The following is a 24720-nucleotide window of genomic DNA, read 5'->3' as shown; positions in this document are numbered from 1 at the left end:
CTTTCTGTTCCTTAAAGTGGAGTTGCAGTCGCTGCTTGTCAGACGAGCCTCCAGCAGCACCAGTCTAAAAGGCGGAAAAATCCTCTTCCACCTGTTGCTTCCGGTTCCATTGCAGGATCAGGTTCCGCACTGCTGCACATTTGGCCGGTTACAGGTATTGCCTGCCTTTCGCTTGTAGATTATTGGGCCTCGCTTTCTTTGAGCAGATCTCGGCCTTGCATGCTTTAAGGAAGGGGCTGACTTCAGAATTGCAGTGTATAAAGAGGATGGTGCCAAAACAAAACAGGAGTCCAATAGCATCTTTTCACAGCTATTTTTACCTAGGTAAAGTATACTTAGCTGAACTAGGCTTACTTTACTGCTTTTATTAGCGTGCGTTCCAACCCCTTTTGAATCCATCAACCATTTCCCCCTTTTTTCTATAATAAACTTTTTTTTTTATAAAGACATTTTTGGCTTCCTTAGTACAATTACATTTCTCTGGGATATTTCTCTGAATCTCTTCCCTACGTATAAGACCACCTGGGCAGTACAACATTTGTGTAAGCTGTTTTCCAGCATTTCCACCCTGTTGTTGTGCTAGGACTGACCTGGAAGGGGGGCCTTCTAAGTGAGTTAGTGTAGATGTTCTCCGGAGATCCCTGAGTGGTGGCAGCCAATGACCCGGGTGCTTTCCAGGGAACTCTTGGCCTTGAGTTCTCAGTGGGAAAAGGCACCCTTCCTTATAATTCAACGTATTAAAGCTAAGCTATTTTTCATTAGTTGCTGAAAAGGCCTCTGATAGTCTGGAAGAGAATTATCATATAAAATGTTTAGATGATTTTAGGTTTGGCTATCTATTCAATGAATGGATAAAAATAATTTATTCAATGCCTCCTGCAAAATCAATGATTAATAGAAAGATAACTGAGAAAATTGATCTATGTAGAGGTACCATGCAAGGCTGCCCATTTCTAACGTTACTGTTTGTTATTTTGTTAGCACCTATGGCCCACTATATCCGACCAAGCACTAAGATTCGGGGGGCTTGCTGTGCAGGACCTTTGGCTTCATAAGCAGAGAAATCCATAAACCTGAGAGAGAGCTGCCCTGAAGCCTCCTCATTATCCGTGTTGTAGGCTGCTTTTCTCAAGGCTGACAGGTCTGGACATTCTGCTGAGGTAGTTTGATTCTGGGGATTTTTCCATCTTCTCCAAAAAAAGAAATTGGGGCAACCCCCTTGAAAGGGAGGGTGGATCCCTTCCCCTGTGCTCCTGAGCCGGTGCCTTTCCTGGAATGGCTGCTCTAGGGAGAGAGCTGCTGCGTCTTTGTGAATGACGGAGCAAGTACGAGCTGGGAGGAGAGGAAAAGAAATGTGTAGCAGAAGCAGTAGGCGTTAGGTGGGGGAAGGGAGAGAAGACCATCTTTAATATGCAACAAAACAGAAACCTACCAAAATCACAGACTGATGCCCGTCAACTTGTGTAGTAAGTTGTCTCATTTAACAGTCTGCACCATTAAATCCACATTAAGATTCTGCAATATGAAAAGCTCCTTGAGTTTTGACCAATTCAACTGGGGGGGGGGGTGTCAGGGTCAGTTGACACAGTTCTGAAATGTAAAAAATAGCCAGGACGAGCGAGTTGCCTTGCAAGGACAACTTGTCCCCTCTGTCTTGACCTGCATAAGCTCTGGGTGGTTCTGGACCCCCTTTCTCAGTCATTTCCAGATCTATATCATAAATGCTTCGTCTGCTGATACATTCACTAGAGTAGCCGCAAACACAGTTTCTTGTATTTTAAAACAGGGCCCGACAAATACCAGGTGGCAGCAGGGCATCGTCATTTCTAGGGGCATCACGGCCCCTAGACATTTCATTGTGGCACCTCGTATGTATTGTAAGTGCCTCTTGATGATTCTCAGTAGAAGTATGAAGCTTATTTAGGTGACGGATAGAAGTTGGCTTTCTGTTGTGATGACAACCAGGGTTACTCCAGATTTGTTTATATATAACACTTTTAAAAATGGCACACTGTGAAGAGTTTAGAATTAGGTTTTGTGGTGGGAAAAATGAGGAAGTATTGCCATGAAAATAATAGACATGAAGACTGAAAAATGTCTGGCTCATAAATTTTGGGGGTTGCTCCTAAAGCTGAAGAAAATTTGTCACGGGCGTGTTTTAAAATGGCAAGTTGCTCAGATTAAAAGTAATGCAAAAACAGCTTCAGACCAAGGCAGTATTTTGGAAGACGATTGTCTTGTTTCTCAGAGAGAGAGAGAGAGAGAAGGAATTGTCAGTTCTCCACTCTCCTTTCACCCAGTACAAGATGTCAGCTGAGAATGTCTTGTGAAATCCACCCGGTTGGAACCATTGCCAGCACTCAACAAACAGTTTTACTGGAAGTGGTATTTATGAATCCTCCTGCTTCCGTTCCTTTGATTCCCTTAGAAGCTCACTGCTTCATAAATCTTGGAGCAGCGGGGAAATACTTTTTCCTTATTTTTTTTTTGGATACAAGGGCTAAAAGGACTGAGTCATGTTTTAGAATTGCAAAAGTAAAAGTAAATTTAGGATCCTTGTCACTAAGCAAAAGAGCCAGGGTTTCTGGAGAATAAGGGGGCAGTTGAATAATTAAAGGCTTAGTGTAGTAATCCTTTATACTTTTGAAGAACCTACATTTGAGTAGGGCATGAAAGGAGATGTATCCTTCTGCTTCCTTGCCCCAAATCGAAGAAGATGGGATCAGAGCCCCGATCCAAGTCATTCTCGTTGCCTGCCTCTTCACCTCTTTTAGACGCCTGTTTCTTTCTATTCCCCTTCCCCTTTAACTGTTAAGATTCCAAATCTTGCAAGCTGCCCACCATAATTTTTGTATAGTCCTTTTCCATATATATATATATTTTCTAAAGCAGGGCTGTATCTAATTATCGAGTTAACTGGAAGTTACTTTTGAGGCTATTTTTAACCTCCTCTCCCCCCACCCAGAAATAGATTGCAGATGTGTTCTGGAGTTTATGCTTATTCCGCTAACACGCTGCTGGGGGAATAAGCCTTTAAAAAGACACTGCCCCAAATACTGCTAAGGGATTGCAACCCTGGATCATCATGACTGGGACTGAGCAGCTGGTGAAACTTGCACGAAGGATCTTGCTCTTCTAATGAGGGTTGGCGGCAAGTGGAATATCTACTGACGTGTTGGGAGATGGATCTCACAGACCAGTCTGTTTCGCCATGGAGTTCACCTGACTGTCCCAGATTTCGAGTTCCTAGACCTTAATGAAGAGTTAATCCCTCCAACCTCACTTCACCTCCTTTACTAGAAGCAAGAACAGCTTGCTGCTTATCATCAGCAGGAGTAGGTAGAGATTTGTGTCATTGTCATAGTTCTTAGCTTCCTGCCAACCAAAAACCTTCAAGTACTTTCACTGAAAGATCAGAGGCATTTCCCTGGCCACGTACTCAAGCTTACCATCAATGTAAGGGCAAGTCTTGTTAGAGATTTCCCCACGTTGCATCTTGGTGAATGAGCGCACAACTTAGACATTGTAATATGAAGCACAATGACTGCAGTGAAACACCCAGGGCTTTTTTCTGGGAAAAGAGGTGATGGAACTCACTGGGCACCATACATGTGTGCGCACACTCCCAGGACTGCATGACGATGTCACTTCTGGGAAGTGATGTCATCATGCAGGTGTGGCCGCCCCGGGAGTGCTCCTGTGCTCCACAGGGGCCCCAATTCGGGCCAGGAATGTGTCGCTGCCATGCAAGAGAGCACTCCCCTGCCCGGCAGCAGCACGATGCTGGCTGTTTCAGGCCCAAATCAGGTCGAATTAGGCCCAAAACTGCTGGATAGGGCCTGAATCAGGTGGATACGGCCCGAATCGGCCTGGAACAGGTCGCTGCCATGCAGAGGAACCCTCCCCCACCTGGCAGCAGCCCGATTCTGAACATTTTGGGCCCAAAATGGGCCTAAAATGGCCAGGATGAGGTCCGAATTGGCCTGGAACGGGCCGCTGCTGGGTGGGAGACGGTCCCCTCGCCTAGCAGCGGCCTGATCCTGCCTGTTTCGGGCCTGAATATGACTGAAATGGGCCCCAAATGGCCAAAACAGGCCTTAAACAGCCGCACAGGAGAGCACTCCCCCGCCTGGCAATGACCCAGTCCTGGCCGTTTCAGGCTCAAAATGGGGTATTTTTAAAAATTCTTTAAAATACCCAGTCACGTGGGTATTTTTAAGAGGTGCCAGAACGCTGTTCCACGCATTTTGGCTGGGGAAAAAGCAGTGGAGACGCCAATTTCGCAAAGAAAAATGTATCTTAAAAATAGAGAATGGATTACAAAAGGGGGGGGGGATTTCTCTGCTTGCTGTAAATGTTACTTAGCTAAACTTTTTATTTTATTTTAAAGGCAGCTGTGGTATATTTAGTCCTCTTTCCCTAGATCTAAACTTCTCCCTATGACATTGAGAGAGGTGGGAACCTTAAAATTGCCAAATTTATTTCCAGCTTTCTAATGCTGGTTCTGTCCAGATGGCTCCTGCCTCTTCACCTGTTGGGCGAAGAGGCAAAAAATGCAATGCTTTCTCCCCTACCCAGAATCTCTGAACCTGCTCTCTTATAACGAAGGCATTTTTAACGCCTCGGACATTACCAAGAATTATCCTTCAGGCAGTGTCTGTAGTATGCCTCCATTGAGAATCAAAAAGAGTCCAGTAGCACCTTTAAGACTAACCAATTTTATTTTAGCATAAGCTTTCGAGAGCCAAAGTTCTCTTCGTCAGATGCATGGAGGGCAGAAAGAAACTGGTCAAATATAGAGGAGGAGAGGGGAGGGGAGGAGGAGAGGAGGGATGTAAACAACTCCTTTGATATGGAGATGCAGGCAGCTCCTTTTGATGTGGGGATCAGTTTGCTTGTGTAAAGGTTCAAAGGAGTTTGCCGTGTTAGTCTGTACTAGTAGCAAAATCAAAAAGAGTCCAGCAGCACCTCCAAGACCATACAATTCCACTGCAGCACAAGCCTTCGATAACCACAGCCCTGTGGTTATCTTTTTTTTTTTTGAAAAATTTTTATTGGGTTAGAATCCATTATTTCCACATTTACATTCAATTTTCCCCAATTTTTTCATCTCTAACCCCCTCCCTTTCCCCCCCCTTTTTGTTGACTTCCAACAGCTTTCCAACCCTTTGTCCCCTTTCCCTTACTTTTATTAGCTTCCTCTATCTAAAACAAATATATATTCTCCATTATTCTAAGCAGTACATCCTTAACTATTTTTAACATTATATGCCCAAACTGTAAGTCTTTGTTTCCATCTTAGATAAACAATTTATCCCAATTTTTCAATTTCAGATATTTCTATATATCATAAACCATATAGATCATACATTCGTTTATATCAAACAATCTGACTTATTCTCTATATATATTACTCATTCTATCTTTTTATAATAGTTCTATATATCTCTCCTCACGTAGTCAATCAATTTGACCCATCTATATCTTCAGACATTCAGTTTGGTACAAAACTTATCAGAAAAAAAGAAAATATTGTTAGTTAATCGCTCCTTATATTTAGTCCTTATAATTAATTATTTTCTCTATGTTCTGTTTGTTAACCTATATATATCTATATATATGTCAATCTATTAATCTGACTGCTTATTAATTCACATTTATCTCTTCTCCCCCCGGTAAAGTCTCCCCCCTCTACTTCAATACTTCAGTAGTTCTCAAACTGCCACAGTTTTCCTCCCACCTCCCATTTCTTCTCCAGGTATTGTTTCAGCTTCTCCCAGTCTGTGTTGAACTGCCCTGAGTCCAGATCTCTCAGTTTTCTTGTCATCTTGTCCATTTCAGCCATATACAGCAATTTGTAAGTCCAATCTTCCATAGTTGGCACTTCTTGTACTTTCCATTTTTGCGCATACAAAAGTCTAGCTGCTGCTGTCATATAAAATATCAACGTCCTGTGTTGGGCTGGAATTCCCTCCATTCCCAAGTTCAGTAGCAGGAGTTCTGGGTTCTTATTAATTTGAAATTGTAAAATTTCACTCATTTCTCTTATTATTTCCCCCCAGTACTGCCTGGCTACCTCACACGACCACCACATATGATAGAGGGAGCCCTCATGCTTCTTACATTTCCAGCATTTATTAGAAGTATTCAAATTCCCTAGCGCAATCTTCTTTGGTGTCATGTACCAACGATAGATCATTTTGTAAATGTTCTCTTTGATATTAATACATGTCGTTGTCTTCATTGTAGTTTTCCACAAGTATTCCCATGCCTCCATTGTTATTTCTTTATTAAAGTTTATAGCCCATTTCACCATTTGTGTTTTAACTATCTCATCCTCGGTATACCACTTCAACAGTACTTGGTATACCTTGGATATTCTTTTCTTATCTTCTTTAAGAAGGGTCTGCTCTAGTTCCGAATTCTCTATTCGTATACCTCCCTTTACAGAGTCCGAATTATATAAGTCTCTGATCTGTCTATACTGGAACCAATCGTAGTTAGGTGATAGTTCCTCTTGTGTCTTTATTCTAAGTTTGGATGCTTCAGTTTTAGTTATTTCTTTATACGTTAAACATTGTTGTTCATTATCAACAGCTCTCGGGTCTATCACCTCATATGGAACCACCCACAAAGGGGTTCCTTCTTGTAGATAAATTCTGTACTTCTTCCAGATTATGTATAGACTTCTCCGAACAAAGTGATGCAGGAACATCGAGTTGACCTTTACTTTGTCATGCCATAAATATGCGTGCCATCCAAATATTTTTTTATATCCCTCTAGGGCTAATAGTTTCTTGTTCTTTAATGTCATCCATTCTTTCAACCAAACTAGGCAGATTGCATCATGATAAAGTCTCAGATTGGGCAGTTGCATTCCGCCTCTTTCCTTTGCATCTTGTAAAACTTTCACTTTCACTCGAGGCTTCTTGCCTGCCCAAACAAAATCTGATATTTTCCTCTGCCATTTTTCAAATTGTTTGGAGTCTCTGATGATTGGTATTGTCTGTAGCAAAAACATTACTCTTGGTAACACATTCATCTTAACTGCTGCAATCCTGCCCAACCATGACAAATTCAATCTATTCCATTTAATCAAGTCTCTCTCTATCTGAGTCCATAGTTTTTCATAATTGTTTTTGAATAGATCTATGTTCTTTGCAGTTAATTCGACTCCCAAATATTTCACTTTACTTGTTACTTCACAATCCGTTGTTTCCATTAACAATTGTTGTTTCTGCTTAGTCATATTTTTGCATAATATCTTTGACTTCTTTTTGTTAATGAAGAAACCTGCCAAGTCTCCAAACTCCTTGATCTTATCTATCACTCTTGGCATGTTCTCCAATGGGTCCTCTACAATTAACATTATGTCATCCGCAAATGCTCTGACCTTGTATGAATAGTCCTTTATTTTTATTCCACGAATTTCATCATCTTGACGTATTTGTATCATCAGAATCTCCAATACTAAAATGAACAACAATGGAGATAACGGGCAACCTTGTCTTGTTCCTTTACTTATCGTCAATTTCTTGGTCAATTCATCATTCACCACGATTGCTGCAGTCTGGTCTCTATAAATTTCCTTAATTGCTCTGATGAATCTTTCTCCCAATTGTAGCTTTTCCATAGTGGCAAACATAAAGTCCCAGTTTAAATTGTCAAACGCTTTTTCAGCGTCTACAAAGAAGAAACCAACCTCTTTGTCACAACGCTTGTCATAATATTCAATAGCATTGATCACTATCCTTAAGTTGTCTCTTATTTGTCTGTCTGGCAAAAAGCCTGCTTGTTCCTCCTCTATGACTTCCGAGAGCCACCCCTTCAATCTCTCCGCCAATATCTTCGCAAAAATTTTATAGTCATTGTTGAGTAGCGATATAGGTCTATAATTTTTCACATTAGTCAGGTCTTGGCCCTCTTTTGGGATCAATGATATATTCGCTTCACTCCAAGTTTCTGGAATCCTTTGATCCCTTAAAACCCCATTCATCACCTCTTTTAGGAATGGTGCCAGTTCATTAGCCATTGTCTTATAGAATTTAGCCGTAAGTCCATCTGGCCCTGGCGCCTTTCCTAGATTTGCAGATTGTATTGCCTTACTTATTTCCTCGTCAGTTACTTCACTATTCAACTTATTTCTCCAAGCTTCCGAGATTTCTGGAAGTTTGGTTTTCTCCAAATATGACGCTATTGATTCTTTGTTTACTTCTTTTTTATTATACAGCTTAGCGTAAAATTTATAAAAGGCTCTACTAATGGTAGCCTGCTCCAAATACGTTTTGTTATCTTCGCAAATTTTATTTATTATCTTCTTTTCCCTTTTCTTCTTCAATTGCCATGCCAGGTACTTCCCAGGTTTATTAGCACCCTCAAACGCTTTTTGATTCAGTCTTTTGAGATTCCACTCCAATTCTTTATTGCTCATTGCTGTTAGCTGTTCTTGAAGTATTTTAATTTCCTGGTATACCTTCTTTTTCCCTGGTCTCTTTTTTAGCTGTATTTCTTTGGCTTTTATTTTCTCCTCAATCTCTTGTCTTTTCTCCTCTTTCTTCTTTCTTGCTCTACCATTTAAGTCCATTAGTATGCCCCTTACAACCGCCTTGTAAGCATCCCAAACTTTATTGGTTGGTACTTCTTTATTCACGTTGTATTGTATAAAAAACTTTGTCTCTCTTCTCAATATTTCCATATTCTCTCTTTCCTGTAACAAGTCCTCATTTATTCTCCATGCTTTCCTTTTTCTCTTTTTTCCAAATTTCCACATAATTGGGTTGTGATCTGAGCCTACCATAGGCATTATTTCTACCTCCTTAGTCCATAATGCTAAGTCTTTTGAGGCCCAGATCATATCAATTCTTGATAATGTAGAATGCCTTGCAGAATAAAAAGTAAACTGTCTGCTTTTAGGATATTCTCTCCTCCATACATCTTCAAGAGTCTCTTGTTGAATCAACTCAAAAAAAAGCTTTGGTAATAGTCCTCTTTTCTTTTGTGCCGTTGTAGTCTTTTTGTCTAGTTCCAAGTCTGTCACTCCATTGAAGTCTCCAGCAAGAATTATCTGGTCATATGCAAGATCGTCTAAATGCTTCCTTAAATCCTCAAAGAAGCTTTCTTTTGCACCGTTAGGTGCATAAAGTCCGACTACCAACACTCTCTTTAAATTCCAAATACATTCCACTGCTACAAATCTAGCTTCCACATCTCTCATAACAAATTTTGGCTGTAGCTCCTCTTTTATGTACAACACCACTCCTCTTTTTTTCTTGTTGGAGGCCGCTACAAATTCTTTGCCCAGTTTTCCAGATTTTAAATATTTTACATCCTGCTTTCTGATATGGGTCTCTTGCAAACAAACAATGTCACATTTTTGTTTTAGTAGCCAGTGAAAAGTATTTTTCCTCTTATTCGGTGAGTTTAGTCCATTTACATTCCAAGATAATACTTTACACTCCATACTCATGATCTTGTTGGTAAGTCTTTTTCATTGTCCTTAATAAATCGCTCCATCTCCCGCTCAGATCTGATGCGTTTTTTGGCCCCTCCAAACTCAAAGGACACTCCTTCCGGTAACTCCCATCTGTACCTGATTTTCATGTCCTTCAAAATCTGAATTAGCACTTTATATTTTTTCCGGTCCAGTAACACTGATCTGGGCAGTTCCTTCATTATAATAATCGTCTTGCCATCAATCTCCAATGGATCTTGAAACTGTTTTGTCACAATCCTCTCTTTCATATTTCGTGTTGTAAACTGCACAATCACATCTCTTGGTAGTTTCCTCTGGGTTGCTATTCTCGAATTCACACGGTATGCCACATCTAGGATAGCCACAACTTCCTCCTCCTCCTTCCCCAGGTACTCAGCCAACACCTCAGTCATCTGTTCTTGCGCTGACTTTCCTTCCACTTCTGGCAAGCCACGAAAACGTAGCTGCTTCTCCATATGTTTAGTTTCTGCAACTGACATTCTCCCCTTCACCAATCTCATCTCTGTTTGTTGCGTGTCTGCTAAATTCTCCATCGCGTCTTCTACTGTTTTAACTCTCTGCTGCGTTCCTTGTAATTCACTTCGTATTGTTTCCATACCTTTTTTCACTTCTGACAGCTCCGATTTTACTGTCTGTGTAACCTCTTTAACCTCTTTTATCAGCTCCAATTTCGTGTCCTTAAGTTCTTTAATCATATCTAAAAGTTTTTTGTCCAGGTTTTTATCCAGGTTTTCTATTGCCGATTGCCACTCTTTTTTTGACATCGTGGGGCTTGCTTTAGCTCGCTCCCACGAATCCGCTCTCTTCCTTAACTCCGTGGCGTAAAATTTAACGTTTTTCTATTTTAAATATCCCGGTCTTCTTATAGAAATTAAATTTTAAAGAGTCCAAAATGTCGGGCGTCTTTTCTCTATGGTTTCTCTATGATTTTGTAATCCAAGATGGCCTACTTCCTCTTCCGCTGAAGCCGCGACCCTTCCCCTTTCAAAAATGGCGATTCCCTACTTCCTGCCCTCCAGCAAGGGCCGCTTCTCTCCAGCCACTCTATTGTTATTACGCACTTCCTGTCTCCCGTCTTCCCACAGCCGATCTCGCGATGGTGTCTTTTTCTCACAGCTCCAAAGCCACAGGTATTCAAAACAATAGTCCCATTTCTTTAATAACTTCTTTAAACTTAGTCTCTTTTTAAATTCAATTCCTGCCGAGTCTTCCCCTCCTTTTCACTAGTCTGTTGCAGTTTAAAAATCTACTTTTTTTCCTCTCTGTTTTTATCAATCTGTCCCGTCTCAGAAGATAATGATCTTTACCTTCTCTTCACTTTTCTCGGGTTGTAATCGCTGTTTCGATTTTAAGTTCTCCTCTCAGCTTCTTCCCCCAATCGAAGCTTGGGTATGTAGGTCTTATGCCAGCCGAATTGGCCCCAAAACTGCCGCAGAGATTATAGCCGACCCGTCGCAAGGTGGGACCTCAAGGATCGGGAGGGGACCCGTTGTGTAGAGCCCCCCCTCGTCCGAGATCTAGCTCACCCTAGGGTCTTGAGCGTTCTTTGCCTGCTCCCCGCCTGAGAGCAGTCGGCCACGGGCTATTTTCACCCCGCCGGCCGGTTAAAACGGCAGTCCGGTCAGCTCCGCAAGTGGAGCTGCGTTAGACCTCCATGGATCCCAAACAGGAAGTCTGAGCCCTGTGGTTATCGAAGGCTTGTGCTGCAGTGGAATTGTATGGTCTTGGTGGTGCTGCTGGACTCTTTTTGATTTTGCTACTAGTACAGACTAACACGGCAAACTCCTCTGGATCTATGTCCATTGACAATGTGACTCAGAAAAAGTCTCTTCCGTATCAGTTTTTCTGCCCCTTTTTCCCCTCTGGGAAGGGTATGTTAAGCTAGTCTCCGAGTATTGGCTGAGTGCAAACTTAAACCTTTCTGTTCCAAAACACCATAGCTCTTATACAAGCCACTGGTGTAGTAAGGGGTTGTTTCACTACAGCATGAAGATGTTTCACTATATTAGGGGGTTTGTGGAAGGGTGGGAAGGGGGTTTCCTTCCTTGATGGCCTCAGGAAGCTTCTTGTAACTTGAGATATCTCCATGACCTTGTGCCTCCTCTACAATTGACACCAGTGCCCTCATTAAATCCAAGATGACAATCTCTGTTCTCACTTACTGCTCCCTGCCACAGGAATTCCCTTCCACCTGACAGTCCTAAATCATTCACACCTGCCCTCAATGGCTGTCATGTACACATTGGGCAGGACAGAATAGCACCCCATGGAGCCTGTGTGGTGATGTGTCATCCTCCAGAAACTCACTTCTAAGAATGAACGGACCCCTCAAAAGCAGCAGGAAGCCCCTGGAGTGCCCTCCAGATCATCAGCATCCCTTGGCCATGGGGGAGGAATGGGAGCTTCAGTGGGGAATTTGTGCTAAGTGCTGTCAAGTCGCCTCTGACCTATTGGCAACTCTATGAAGGAAAGACCTCCAAAACATCCTATCATTAACAGACTTGCTCAGATCCTGCAAACTGGAGGATGTGGCTTCCTTTAGTGAGTCGAGCCATCTCATTTTAGGTCTTCCTCTTTTCCTACTGCCTCCCACTTTTCCTAGCATTATTGACTTTTCCAGAGAGTCTTGTCTTCTCGTGATGTGGCCAAAGCACGATAGCCTCAGTTTTTGTCAGTTTAGCTTCTAGGGAGAATTCAGGCTTGATTTGCTCTAGTAACCAGTTTCTTTTTGGCTGCTTGTGGTATCTGCAAAACGAGTAGGAACTGCTATTTCCTGTTAGCGGACACTCACCCCCATAACATTTCCCCTAAAATTTTGGAGGCATGAAGTTGAGAAGGTCCTTTGAGCATGCAGGAAATCAGAACTTTTTTATTACAGTGAAGAAGTTACTAAAGACAGCAAATTCTCTGCTTTTCTGTTTTCAAGCAACAGAAGACCAAACATTTACACAGAGAATACCATCCTTTGAGGGTTGTTCTTGTTTTGCACAAAACATAAAACTGGTTTAATGCTGAGACTCAAGGCTTAACAGCAATGCAGAACAGTTCTTTGAAGCATTGAGGTGGAAAATCCCAGCTTGACTCAGCCCTCAAAGCTGCCAGTCTAAGTTTGCAGTTGTCCACTGCCGATCAGTGCGAAGGGGTCCTGTGTTGCTGATAGGAGCTGGCCCAGCGCCATTCTAGTTTTGAGCTATGACTGAGTCCTACCTTCTGTCCAGTACTAGAGAGCAGAAGTAAGTTGTGCAGTGAACAAGTGCCATGTTGGGCCTGGGCCTGGGCCTGTGACTGGAGCTTTTCCTGGTAGATGGTTGGGCTTAATTGTTTTGAGGCATCTGGGTAAGATGAACTTTTTCTCTTGAGCCAGGGAGACCTCTTGTGGCTGCCAGGCAAGATGGGCTGAGGATTTTGATTTAGACAGGAGATGGTGATCTTCTAATCTTTTCCTGCTTTGTGGGGGAGAGGGTCCACTCTCTGAACCTGTGCCCCATCTCAGAAGCATCCATTCTGTGGCCGGTTGACTCATTCCATAGAGGTTGCCAAATACTTGGATAGGACTGTCCCCCTCGAGTGAAAACTAAGTTAATCCTGACCCTCTTGGCAAAGTCCCATTGTCCACCTTTTCAGGAGACAGTCCCTGCTCTTCATGGGCACACGTTGCTCCCTTCTTTCAGTCCAGTGCTGTGGCTGCTCTTAAACAGTTGCTCGCCTTCCCAGTCTCTGGGGCACCATTTACGTGAAGGGCTCTTTCTCTGCAAATCTGCAGGGTTCGCTTTCTCAAGAGGTCGCGGCCATCCAGTTCACAGTGGTAGTATACAGAGCCAGTGTGGTGGAGTCCGAAGAGGGTCTGGGAGACGCAGGGTCGAAATCCCCCTCCGCCCTGGAAGCTGGCTGGGTGACCTTGGGCCAGTCGCACACACTCAGCCTAACCTTCCTCACAGGCTTGTTCTGGGGATTAAAGGGAGGAGAGGAGACTGGTGGAAGCTGCTTTGGGTCCCCAGTAGGGAGAAAGGAGGGGTATCAACGAAGGAAATAAATACATGATGGCGTTGATGTGCTACACGTAATGCAGGGAGGTAGAGACTGTCGGAACTGCGATTAGCCAATAAACTTAATAAAATTGGGTGGCAGTATTAGAATCTATAGCCTTTAGTGCAGAAAAAATACCAAGAACGGGTTCATCTGTCAGCCTTTTGCAAGGAGTTGCCCTACAGGAGTGAGTGTGAACTGGCCCTCCCACAGTCAGCCAGGAAAAGAGGGCTAGGGGGTGAAGCGGCACATCCTTCCAAGTCAAAATGAGTTGGGAGATGCGTTCTCTGTATCAGGAAAGCAGAGCACCGAGAAGACGAACGAATGGTGTCGCGTACTGAGACTGCTTTTTGCTTCCAAAGCCACGTGCTTTTAGCAGGGTCTAAAGCCTTCCCAAAAAACTGCAGTCGTGCAGGGTGATGGTCTTCACAGGCCGGCCTTTCTCTCCGTCATGCATCTGATGAAGAGAGCTGTGATTCTCGAAAGCTTATGCTACAGTAAAGTTGGTTTAGTCAGTCTTTAAGGTGCTTCTGGACTCCTTACTGTTCTTCTGTTGTACATTCCCCATTGCTGGACACAGGTTGAAGGCAGTGAGCAGTGAGCAGAAAAACAGGGTTGCACTTATCTGTAAGTGTTGTTCATGGAGTGTTCTTCTGTGCAGGCACACGTGGGAGCTGCACAGAAGACACGACAGTGAAAACGGTCGCACCTACCTGTAACGGTTGTTCATCGAGTGTTCTTCTGTGCGGGCACACATGCGAACTGTGCATGCGCAGTTCCCATGTGGGAATGCACAGAAGACACAACGATGAACACACGCATCCTCGCCCTGGCAGTTGCCCTACCCCTCACTCGCAGGGAGGCCTTGGCTGCCGTGATGCCAACCCACTGGCAGTGAAGGCCAAGCGGCAGTGGGTTTGCCAAGAATCACGTTCTGAGAGCAAAACAGTCTCTGTGCAGACAAAGACAAATGGTATTTGTTAGGCTCACCTTTCATTCAGGCTGACCACACAAAGGAAGGTCCAGGTGGATTTCAAGGCAAACATGTTTGGTTAGTTTAAGTCAGCCCAGGCAAGGGCTGAATTTGGTAAGATCAGGCAGGTGCAGAAATGAAAATGTTATGATGGAAAGGGAACGTTAAAGGACATGACGAGGAGGTCCACACAGGACTGCAAAACCCTGAATAACAATTACATTATAACTAGAGATGCCACACCAGGGCTTCTTTTAATTTTTCCAGTAGAAAATTTTGGATTTGGGGGGAACCCTGGGGGCAAAACTCCTAAGAAATATTTTCTTGTTGGAATGATTAAAATGTCTTACTGGTACTGTAATGTTTTTTAATCTAATGGTTCCTGTGCACACTTTAGGTGGGTGCAACATATAAAATGTTTCTAAGACTGTCTATATGCTGTAATGTGTATTATGATATGCTACTGCAGAGGTCAGTGAGATAAAATCCAACTCTGTATCCAGATATGCTCTTAGTCCAGTAGTGATTATGTGAGGCTGTTCAGTCCAAATAATATGTTTGCATGTTTCAGTATTGCCAGATTTTCCTCTTTTAAAACTGGGGGGAGGGGGGTAGTTTGCTGTGGCTTCAAACTTACCAGGAATTTTACATCTCTTTAACTAAGAAATGTATTCAAGTTTAATATTAAACACAAGGACCTCAGGGCCTTTGCTTTTGTTCCTCAGAACCCTGGAGGAGGGAAACAGTATACAAACGAGAAATGACTGTGCCCGCTTCCAGTTTTTTGTCATTTTAGTCTTTACCAGGGCCGTTTCCACATGGCTCCCTGCTGCTCGTAACAACCCGGAATGTCGCGAAAAAAACGTGGCAGATCACATTTTCTCGCGCGAGAAAAGACAGGGTTAACATACCTGTAACTTTTGTTCATCGAGTTCTTCTGTGCCGACACACATGGGTACTGCGCACGCGCAGGCCAGCCGCCGGAAGATTTTTTATCGCTTTCCCAGCTCCGAAGGGGCCGTTTGCCGCGCGCCTCAGCGACCGTTTCCCGCCCAAACGGTCACATGCTCCTCCAGCGGCCAACGGCCCCTTCCCTCAGTTCTCCCTTGCCGCCGCTCATCCAATACACAGAGCCATAACCCCGATAAAGACTAGAGCCATAGCCCAGCCATAGTACAGCAATCTGTGTTGGAGTTCACAGCGGGGTAGGAGGGAGGGTTGTGTGTCGGCACAGAAGAACTCGATGAACAAAAGTTACAGGTATGTTAACCCTGTCTTCATCTTCGTTCTTCTGTGCCTCCACACATGGGAGAGTACCAAGCTTCACATAATAAGGAAGGTGGGGTGAAATCCAACTCAATTTTATTACACAACAGGAAAACAAGACAACATATATACACATATACATATGTGGCAAAGAAAATATACCAACCCCACAACATCCAGCAAGTATAAATATATATATATATAATATACACTATATACAGCGCCTCCACCTCCCCCATTGGAGCATATTAATCAGCATACTCCTAGGGAAACAAGGAATGGAGGACGGCCCTAGCAACAGCTACATCTTCATTGGCATTTACATCCACAGCGTAATGCCGTACAAAGGTATCGGCGGACGACCAAGTTGCAGCCCTGCAAATATTAGCTAAAGGTATACCCTTGAGCAGTGCCGAAGATGCCGCCTGGGATCGTGTGGAGTGAGCCCTGACACCCAAAGGACAGTCCACCTTAGCCGTGGCGTAGGCCTTCACAATGGCTGTCACAATCCAACGGGACACCGTCTGTGCAGACGCCCTGCGGCCCTTGTCCTTCGCCCCGAAACACACAAAAAGGTAGGGACTGTTCCTGAACACCCTTGTCCTCTCCAAATAAAAAGCCAAAGCCCTCCGCAGATCCAAACTGTGGAGGGCCTTTTCTCCTTTAGTAGAAGCTTCAGGGAAAAATACAGGCAGAGAAATCTCTTGTGAAAGGTGGAAGGTTGACACCACCTTGGGCAGGAACGAAAGACACGGTCGCAAGACCACCTTATTCGCATGAAAGCGAAGGAACGGGGGGTCTGCCCTAAGAGCAGCCAGTTCGCTGACCCGTCTGGCAGAAGTGATCGCCACGAGGAATGCCACCTTGTAGGAGAGCAAGTCCAGAGGGCACGTAGCCAAAGGCTCGAAAGGGGGCAACATCAACCTAGCCAGGACCAGGGAGAGAGACCACTGGGGCACAGGGGGTGACACAGGCGGGTAAAGATTAAGCATCCCCTTCAAAAACTGGCGGGACTTCTGGTGAGAGAAAACCGTGCAGCCATCCACCCGATCATGGAACGCAGAGATGGCCGCAAGGTGCACCTTCAGAGATGCTACACTAAGGCCCTGGTCCTTCAGCTCGCAAAGATAATCCAAGACCATCCCCAAGGGGCTATCCAGAGGCGCCACCTTCCTAGAGGCGGCCCAAGCCTCAAACCTACTCCACTTCGCCTTGTAGGCACGCCGTGTGGAGGGCTTCCTAGCGTTCAGTAGGACCTTCTTGACTGGCTCAGAGAAGCCTAGGGACGGGGCCGAATCCGCCAAGCGGTCAGGTGTAGTTTCCTGGGCTCGTGGTGGAAGAGCTTCCCGTGTAGGAGGAGATCCCTCCGGGGCGGAAGGGCCACGTAAGCTCGGCCGGACATCTCCAGCAGCTTCGGGAACCAGAGCTGCCGTGGCCAGAACGGAGCCACTAAGATGCAGTCCGTGTTGTCCCTCTCTACCTTGCACAGCACTCTGGGTATGAGAGGGAAAGGCGGAAACATGTAATGTAGTCCCCGGGCCCAAGTAAATTGGAAGGCATCCCCAATAGAAAGGGGATCGCTTCCTGCCCGAGAACAAAAGATCTCGGCCTTGGTGTTCGCCGATGTCGCAAACACGTCTATGCTCGGGCGACCCCATTTCCGAAAGATCGGCCCAACGTACTTTGCGTTGAGCCCCCACTCGTGATTCAGCATGTGCACCCTGTTGAGAGTGTCCGCCTGCACATTGTCCGACCCAGCTACATGAATGGCGCGAAGCGTCACCCCATTCCTGATTGCCCATTCCCAAATGAGCGTGGCCTCCCTGCAGAGGATCATGGACACCGTGCCGCCCTGTTGGTTCAGGTAATACATAGCAGTAGTGTTGTCCGTCTGCACCAGCACCTGATGGTTCTGCAAGATTGCTGTGAACGACATAAGTGCAAAACGAACAGCCCTCAGTTCAAGCACATTAATATGGAGACCCTTTTCTCTCTCAGACCACACATCCTGAACACATAGCTCCCCACAGAAAGCCCCCCACCCTTGCAGAGAGGCGTCCGTGGTCACGGAGAACTCGGGATGATGGAAACCAAATGGGGTCCCTTTAAACAAATTAATATCCGACAACCACCAGTCAAGAGAGGATATAACGGCTCTGGGAACAGAGAATTTAGCAGTCGGAGGATGCTGTAAAGCATTGTATCTCCTCACAAACCAATTCTGGAGCGGGCGCATCCGCAGCCTCGCAAAAGGGACCACCGGGGTGGCAGCAGCCATATGCCCTAGCAAGCATTGAATCATGCGCACTGGCTGAAAACGATTTCGTTTAAACAAGGACAGTCTCTTCAAGGAACGTGCCCGCTCCGGAGGCAATAAAGCCTTGGCCTCCAATGAGTCGAACACTGCCCCAATATAAGGCACAACACGGCTAGGTGTCAGCTTAGATTTTTCAAAGTTAACCAGGAGGCCCAAGCGTTCGCAAGTGTCTAGCACCAATGCCACATCTTGCAGCAGCTTAACCTCCGAGCCCGCTGTTATAAGCCAATCATCGAGATAGGGGTAGATGGTACAGCCCCGCTCTCGAAGAAAGGAAACCACAGGAGCCACACACTTAGTAAACACACGTGGGGCTGTGGAAAGGCCGAAGGGGAGAACCTTGTAACGGAATACCCGCTGCTTGTAAACGAAGCACAGAAATTTCCTGTGCTCCTCCAAGATCCCCACGTGGAAATACGCGTCCTTTAAATCCAGGACAGCGAACCAATCCCCCCTCTTCAAAAGGGCAATTACAGCAGGCAGTGTGATCATCCTAAACTTGGTGACCCTTAGAAAGGCATTTAGGCCCCTAAGATCCAAAATGGGACGTAGACCCCCATCCTTCTTAGGGACCAGGAAGAACCGGGGAAAGAAACCCTTCTCAGACTCCACAAATGGCACCTCTTCCACAGCACCCTTAGCCAAGAGGGACCTAATTTCATCCTCCAGCTCAACCAAGGTATTATTCACCGCACTCAGCGGTGAAGTACACATCGGCAGTTCAGTGAATTCCAGCCCGTACCCCTTATCAACAATCGTTAAGACCCATGAGTCAGATGTTATTGACTCCCATTCAGACAAAAAAGGACTGAGTCTGTCCGAAAAGTTCAGGGCTGCCGCAGGGCCGGGTCTTCAGAACTGCCTTCCAGCCCCTTGCGGATCTTTTTGCTGGGGCGGAGGTTGAGACGAGCGGGGCTTGAACGGCCTACGCCTCCTGCCCTGGTGTTGCGCTGGGGTATACTGGCGCTGCGAGGTAGGGTACTGTTGATAGTACGGACGGGGTTGATATCTGCTGCGGTACTGGTAGGGATTATACCTCGACGAGTACCGAGGCTTGAACGTGGACCTGTCCGCTGGAGTGACCCCCAGGGAGCGTGCCGTCTGCCGGTCCTCCTTCTTCTTTTTAAGCGCCTCGTCGGTGGTGGTAGAGAAGAGGGAGTCACCCTCGAAGGGCAGACGTTCAATCTTGGCCTTCACCTCCTGCGGGAGGGCAGTCGACCGCAACCACGAGTGCCTCCTCAGAAGCACCGCTGACACCATACCCCGAGCAGCCGTGTCAGCCGCATGACTCCCGGCATTCATCTGTTGCTTCGATAATCGTACTGCCTCCGTCTGCAGCAACGACACCACCGCCTTCTTGTCAGCAGGGAGGTCAGTGACATAGTTCGCCAGCTTTTCCCATAGGTAGAGCTGATAGCCTGCCATAATCGTTTGATAGTTGGCTATCCGGAGGGCTAAAGCAGCAACTGAGTACTGACGTCTACCCAGTGCGTCCATCTTCTTTCCCTCCTTATCTGGTGGGACGGAGGAGGACCCCGACCTCTTGTGCTGAATCTCCTCGGCTATCAGGGATGACGGTGGAGGGTGCTTGATGAGAGACTGCCACGTCCCCTGTTTGATCTTATACATCTGTTCGATGCGTTTGGACGTGGCAGGCAGGTCAGATGGTGACTTCCAGACCTTGTCGATGATCTCCTCCAAGCCCTCCAACATAGGAAAACCTACTGTAGCCGGGTTCTCCCCATAGATTCTGCACAGCAACTTGTCCTTCGTCTTCGGGACCACAGAAGACACGTCAATCTCCAAGGCCTTGGACATGCGGGCCATTTGGTCTGCATAAATCCGCAGGTCCTCGAAGGGAGAGCTGGTGGAAGGGCCGACATTGTCGTCCGGAGATGGCTCGGAGAGCGACTCAGAGCGGTAGCCGGACCCCGCATCCTCGTCATCCTCATCAGACGCAAGTGCTGACACTTCCTCTCCTGGGAAGGGTGGAGGCAGCCACCCACGACGGCTAGACGACGACGGCCCCGGATCTGATGACCTGAAGCCAGGTGGAGCCCCTTTCCACTGGCACCGATAGGCCTCTGGTAGACCTGTAGCCTGTTGGTGACGCGCAGCCACGGACCGCTCGGATCCGACTCGCTCGGATCCGACACTCCCCTCCGACCAACACCGCTGGCTACGGGCAGACTGTGCAGGCGACGGATCCCTGGTCGTCTCTCGGATCCGACGACGCGGAGCCGGGCTCGATTCCGGTGTTGGCGAACGCCGTCCACTCGACAGGACCACATAGGCACCCGGATCCGGCATCTCTTCCTCAAGGAGGGGACGGTCAGGGGAGTCCAGGTGAGGTGATGGCGTAGGTGGAGATACCAGGACCACCTCTTCTGTAGACCGGCGCCGAGGGGACCGAGAGCGATGCTTGGTCTTCTTAGCCTTCTTCTTCGGAACCGATTCGGAGGAAGCTTTCGGAACCGATGTCCTCTTGGTCGACGCCTTCCGTGCAGCCTCCGGTCCCGGGACTGTCACAGGCCCTTCGATCGACGCCGGGGCTGACCGTATCGGATCCGACTCGCCCGGTTCCGGCCTCGGAGCCGACCTCCCCGGTTCCGACCTCACCGACACCGACTTGTGCGGGGACTTCGCAGACCTCGCCACCGAGCTTGCCCTCGACGCCGGCTTGTCTGCCGGGCGGGATGTAGCCACCGATTTGGAAGAGGTTACAGAGCCCGCTCGAGACCGGCTTCCGGCATGGGTGGGGGTTCGGCCAGCCTTCTCCGCGGCCCCGGGTTTCTCCGCCTCGGAGGGCCCAGGGGCGTCCAAGACCCGCTGCCACAGTGAAGCCTTGAGGCGGACGGACCGCTCCTGCCTGGCTTTATGCGTAAAGCCCTGGCAGATCTTGCAAGTGGGGACTACATGTTCCTCCCCCAGGCAAAGCAGGCAAAGGCTATGCCCATCCGTTTGAGCCATTTTAGCACGGCACTGGGCACAGTGCTTAAACAGGGCCGTAGAAGCCATTCCGAGGGGCAAAAAACAAATGCGAAGTCAAAACAGTCCGGGTCAAATACTCTACCAAGATCAGTCCGTCCAAATCAGTAAGCAGAAGAGAAGTCAAATCCAGATCCAAGTCAGTCACGAGAAAGCAATCCAAAGACACAAATAAGCACGGAGCTACAAGCGAACGTTCTCCTCAAGCGGCGGCAAGAAGAGAACTGAGGGAAGGGGCCGTTGGCCGCTGGAGGAGCATGTGACCGTTTGGGCGGGAAACGGTCGCTGAGGCGCGCGGCAAACGGCCCCTTCGGAGCTGGGAAAGCGATAAAAAATCTTCCGGCGGCTGGCCTGCGCGTGCGCAGTACCCATGTGTGGAGGCACAGAAGAACGAAGATGAACTTAATCTTCCGTGTTTTTTTCACAATATTCCAGGTTGCTACGAGCAGCGGGGAGCCGTGTGGAAACGGCCCAGAATGAGTTTCGCTATAATGAAAACTCTGGAGAAGGCACGGATGTGGCGTTGACGATTCTTCCCCGTGTAGAAAGAGATGAGCAGATCTTTTGTCCTCAGTCTTTTTCGTAGGGTTGCCACCACCTTGGACGCCTCCCAGCAAGCAGAAACTAAGCTTTGCTCTCTCTCTCCAGTTTAGCTGGGCTGTTCTTCCTTCTCCTTTGCCTTATATATGCACGCAGAGCTAGGGACACAGACACGAGGTGAGCACAGGAGGCGCAGGCCAGCCCAGCAGGTTCGCCCATCTCTCGCCCCCCCCCTCATCTTCTCTGGGCCCAGATGTTTCCCACCAGTTATCCCGTGTTCCTAGTTTGTACTTGCAGAGGGCAACTGTCACCCTCTTATAATCAGTCAGCTCCCTTGAGACGAGGGCCCTCCATAATACAAGCCTTTGCATAGAACGTCAGAGGCCTGTCTGGCAGGATGGTGGCTGTGCGAAGGGGAGATTGAGAGGGGGAGCTTTGGCAGGGAGAAGGGAAGGGGTTCTGTACTGCAAACACGAGTGGAGCATTGTACAGTGGGGGTGGGAGAAGGCTGCTGTGGGTAGGGGTGGGGTGTGTGCCTGTGCTTAAAATGGCTTTGCCACTGCTGGGTGACCTAACACGAGTGCTTCTGTTCTCATTGCACATACAATGGGCAGGAGTCATAGCTCCCTGGTAGAGCATCTGCTTAGCATGCAGAAGGTCCCAAGTTCAATCCCCAGCATCTCCAGTTAAGGGATCCGGTACCATGTGATGTGATGTGACGGGCCTCTGCCTAAGACCCTAGAGAGCTGCTGCCAGTCTGAGTAGACAAGACTGACTTTTGACAGACCCGTATAAGGCACATCATGTGTTCAGGTAAGGATAGTCAGGTGCAGGGTGTCCTCTCTAGCCACTCACAGGAATGCAAAGTCCTTTGAAAAACGGGCCAAAAAAAGTGCTGTGGGGGGACTCCTCAAAAGCAACCGTGAGTTGAAGACCACTAGCCTAAAACTCTTGTCCAAAATAATCTGGGGAGGAGGGGCAGGAAAACCAGTGTGCTTCCTTGTTTACTAAACAGTTTCATTGCTAAAACAAGCTGGGCAAAGGGGGGAGGAAAAGACTCCAAGCTTCTTTGTCCCTCCGAGTCAGAAGGCTCCTTTTAGTTTTTTCAGGCAGCTGCCTGCAAGGCTTGTTGAGAGCACCGGTACGATTCTGTCCTACCAGCCGCATCTCGTGCATCTTGTGTGTGTGATGCCGTGTGTTGATGTGTTAAGGGAACAAATCCAGCTGCCAGGCCCCAGCTCAGCCTTCTGTGCGGTAGTGGCTGCTTGCGGCCTGTGTGTGTGAATTCTGACCCTGGGGGTGGTTCATCCACTCAGTTGTGTTCCAGTAGTTAATCAGCAACAAATTTGGGTTTGGGGTGGGGTGGGGGGGCTGGTGAGTTCTGCAACTGAATCACCTTGTAGCCTTCAGCATTTGGTGGCTGCCGAGGAAAAGCCATTCCACTCCAGTGTCTCGCATACGAGCAACTTTCCAGAGTGGGTGCGGTTTCTCTAAGGATTGTGCCCTGTGTTTCTTCCCTGCAGTGTATGTTGTGGAAGAGCGACGGAGGGATGACAGCGGGGAAAGTGCCTGCCTGACAGCTTGTTGGACTGCGCTGTGCTGCTGCTGCCTTTGGGACATGCTGACCTGAGCGCCCTGAGAAGCCAAGCCTCTGGATACCTCTCACCGGGAGTGCTATGCATTCTTCCTCTGATCTTTCCTCCCAATTCGACAGCTTGTTAATACTGTAATAAATGATCTGCTTTGCACAGGCGACAGCAACACACGTCCACCATAGAGGTAGCACTGTGACGGTTGGTGGGTTATGCACTTTTCAGTTTAGCGGGTAAAGTCCTTTCACCTCTATACAGTGTGTGTATTTCTGTTGTTCTTTGAAGAATGTGCTAAACATCTTTTTTTTTGTTTTTTGCAAATGGCTTTTCTTACAAATTATGTATTTATAGTTAGAGATGGGAAAATATGCAATAATTTAAGCCAATCGTTTTTCTTAACTAGCCTCCACTTCTGTTTTAAATTAACTTAGTCCAATAAAGTTGTGGACCAAGTAACAATTGAATGTGAGTCAGTTTGTGGAGAGCACTCAAAAGAAGGCAAGATGCTTGCCCAGTCTGTCTCCTCCAGAGTTTTGGCAGAAGGTGAGTTACCAGAGTGGATGAGCTTGTTCTTCCTAAACAGCAGCTCTGTGCCCTGTTTAGTGTGGTTCCTTTTTAGTCCTTGAGAAGGTTTGCGGGGGAAAGCCAGAAAAAGGTGCCCAGAAGCTTTGTCTCCTGTCTGTGTATGTTTCTTGGTTCAGATTTCTACCTAGTCTCTGTTGCAGTCAGCAAGCCAGATTCACATACATTATTTTATTTGGTACAGAGGTTGAATGACTGGTGAAGTCTCTCTCTACTCAACACTAACTAAAGTTACATAAGGCTAAGACTATGCTTATTTTTTACCATTCCAGACAATATCTTACTAGGGACTTCAGGATGCTTGCTGAGATCTCTCAATACAGCTGCTTCTCCACGGGGGGCGCTAATTGCAGGAGCCCATTACAGTGGAAGTGGGTTTGAAACATATGGTTCTCCATTGCCTGAGCTGTAAAGCTGCAGTGGACAGCAGAGAACCCTGCTATGTTTATGGACCCTGTATTGCTGAGGGAGCAAGAAGAAGCTTTTGTGCTCTCCTGCGGAACAGAATAGAAAGCAAAACGAAACAGGGTTGGATTCAGTGATGGAGAGGGAGGCAATGGAGTATTGTGGCTCTTTCCTTTGTCTCCCCCTCCTGCCCAACATCCCTTTCTGACCCTGGGAAAATGGATTCCTGCAGATGAAAGTTTTGCAAGTACAGAACCCGCTCTGGTAGATGCTAAACAAGGTGACGGGTAGGAATGCAGGAGCTAGTGGCTACAAAAACACACAGACTGGAATGCTGCCTCAGGGTGTTTCCATCTTCTCCCAAACCATCCATCTTTACTCAAGCAACAAGGTGTTCTTCAAGGCTCCGTGTGCTTCCTTGGTACTGGAGAGCATCTGCCCTAGCAAAAATGCCACCTTTGGACCAAAAGCAGAGGTGCCCGATCGGCCCCATCCCTGAATTTTCAACACCTGTTTGGAACACTTGACAGTCCTTGTC

General features: G+C 46.9%; 1 protein-coding gene across 4 annotated transcripts in view; it reads left to right on the top strand.

Annotated features, from left to right (window-relative positions):
* CYSTM1 (cysteine rich transmembrane module containing 1) overlaps nt 1–23654 on the top strand; it is a 59251-nt gene extending 35597 nt beyond the window's left edge. For all 4 annotated transcript variants that reach the window (XM_054985802.1, XM_054985801.1, XM_054985800.1 and 1 more), the window contains exon 3: nt 23127–23654. In XM_054985802.1, the coding sequence (XP_054841777.1) occupies nt 23127–23233 (107 nt within the window). In that variant the 3' untranslated portion in view covers nt 23234–23654. The remainder of the gene's footprint in view (nt 1–23126) is intronic.
* The last annotated feature ends 1066 nt before the right edge of the window (nt 23655–24720 follow it).

Source organism: Eublepharis macularius, chromosome 7 (assembly GCF_028583425.1).
Source record: "Eublepharis macularius isolate TG4126 chromosome 7, MPM_Emac_v1.0, whole genome shotgun sequence".
Classification (NCBI taxonomy): domain Eukaryota; kingdom Metazoa; phylum Chordata; class Lepidosauria; order Squamata; family Eublepharidae; genus Eublepharis; species Eublepharis macularius.
Note: the sequence above shows the minus strand (reverse complement) of the source record. Positions and strands in the feature narration are given on the sequence as shown.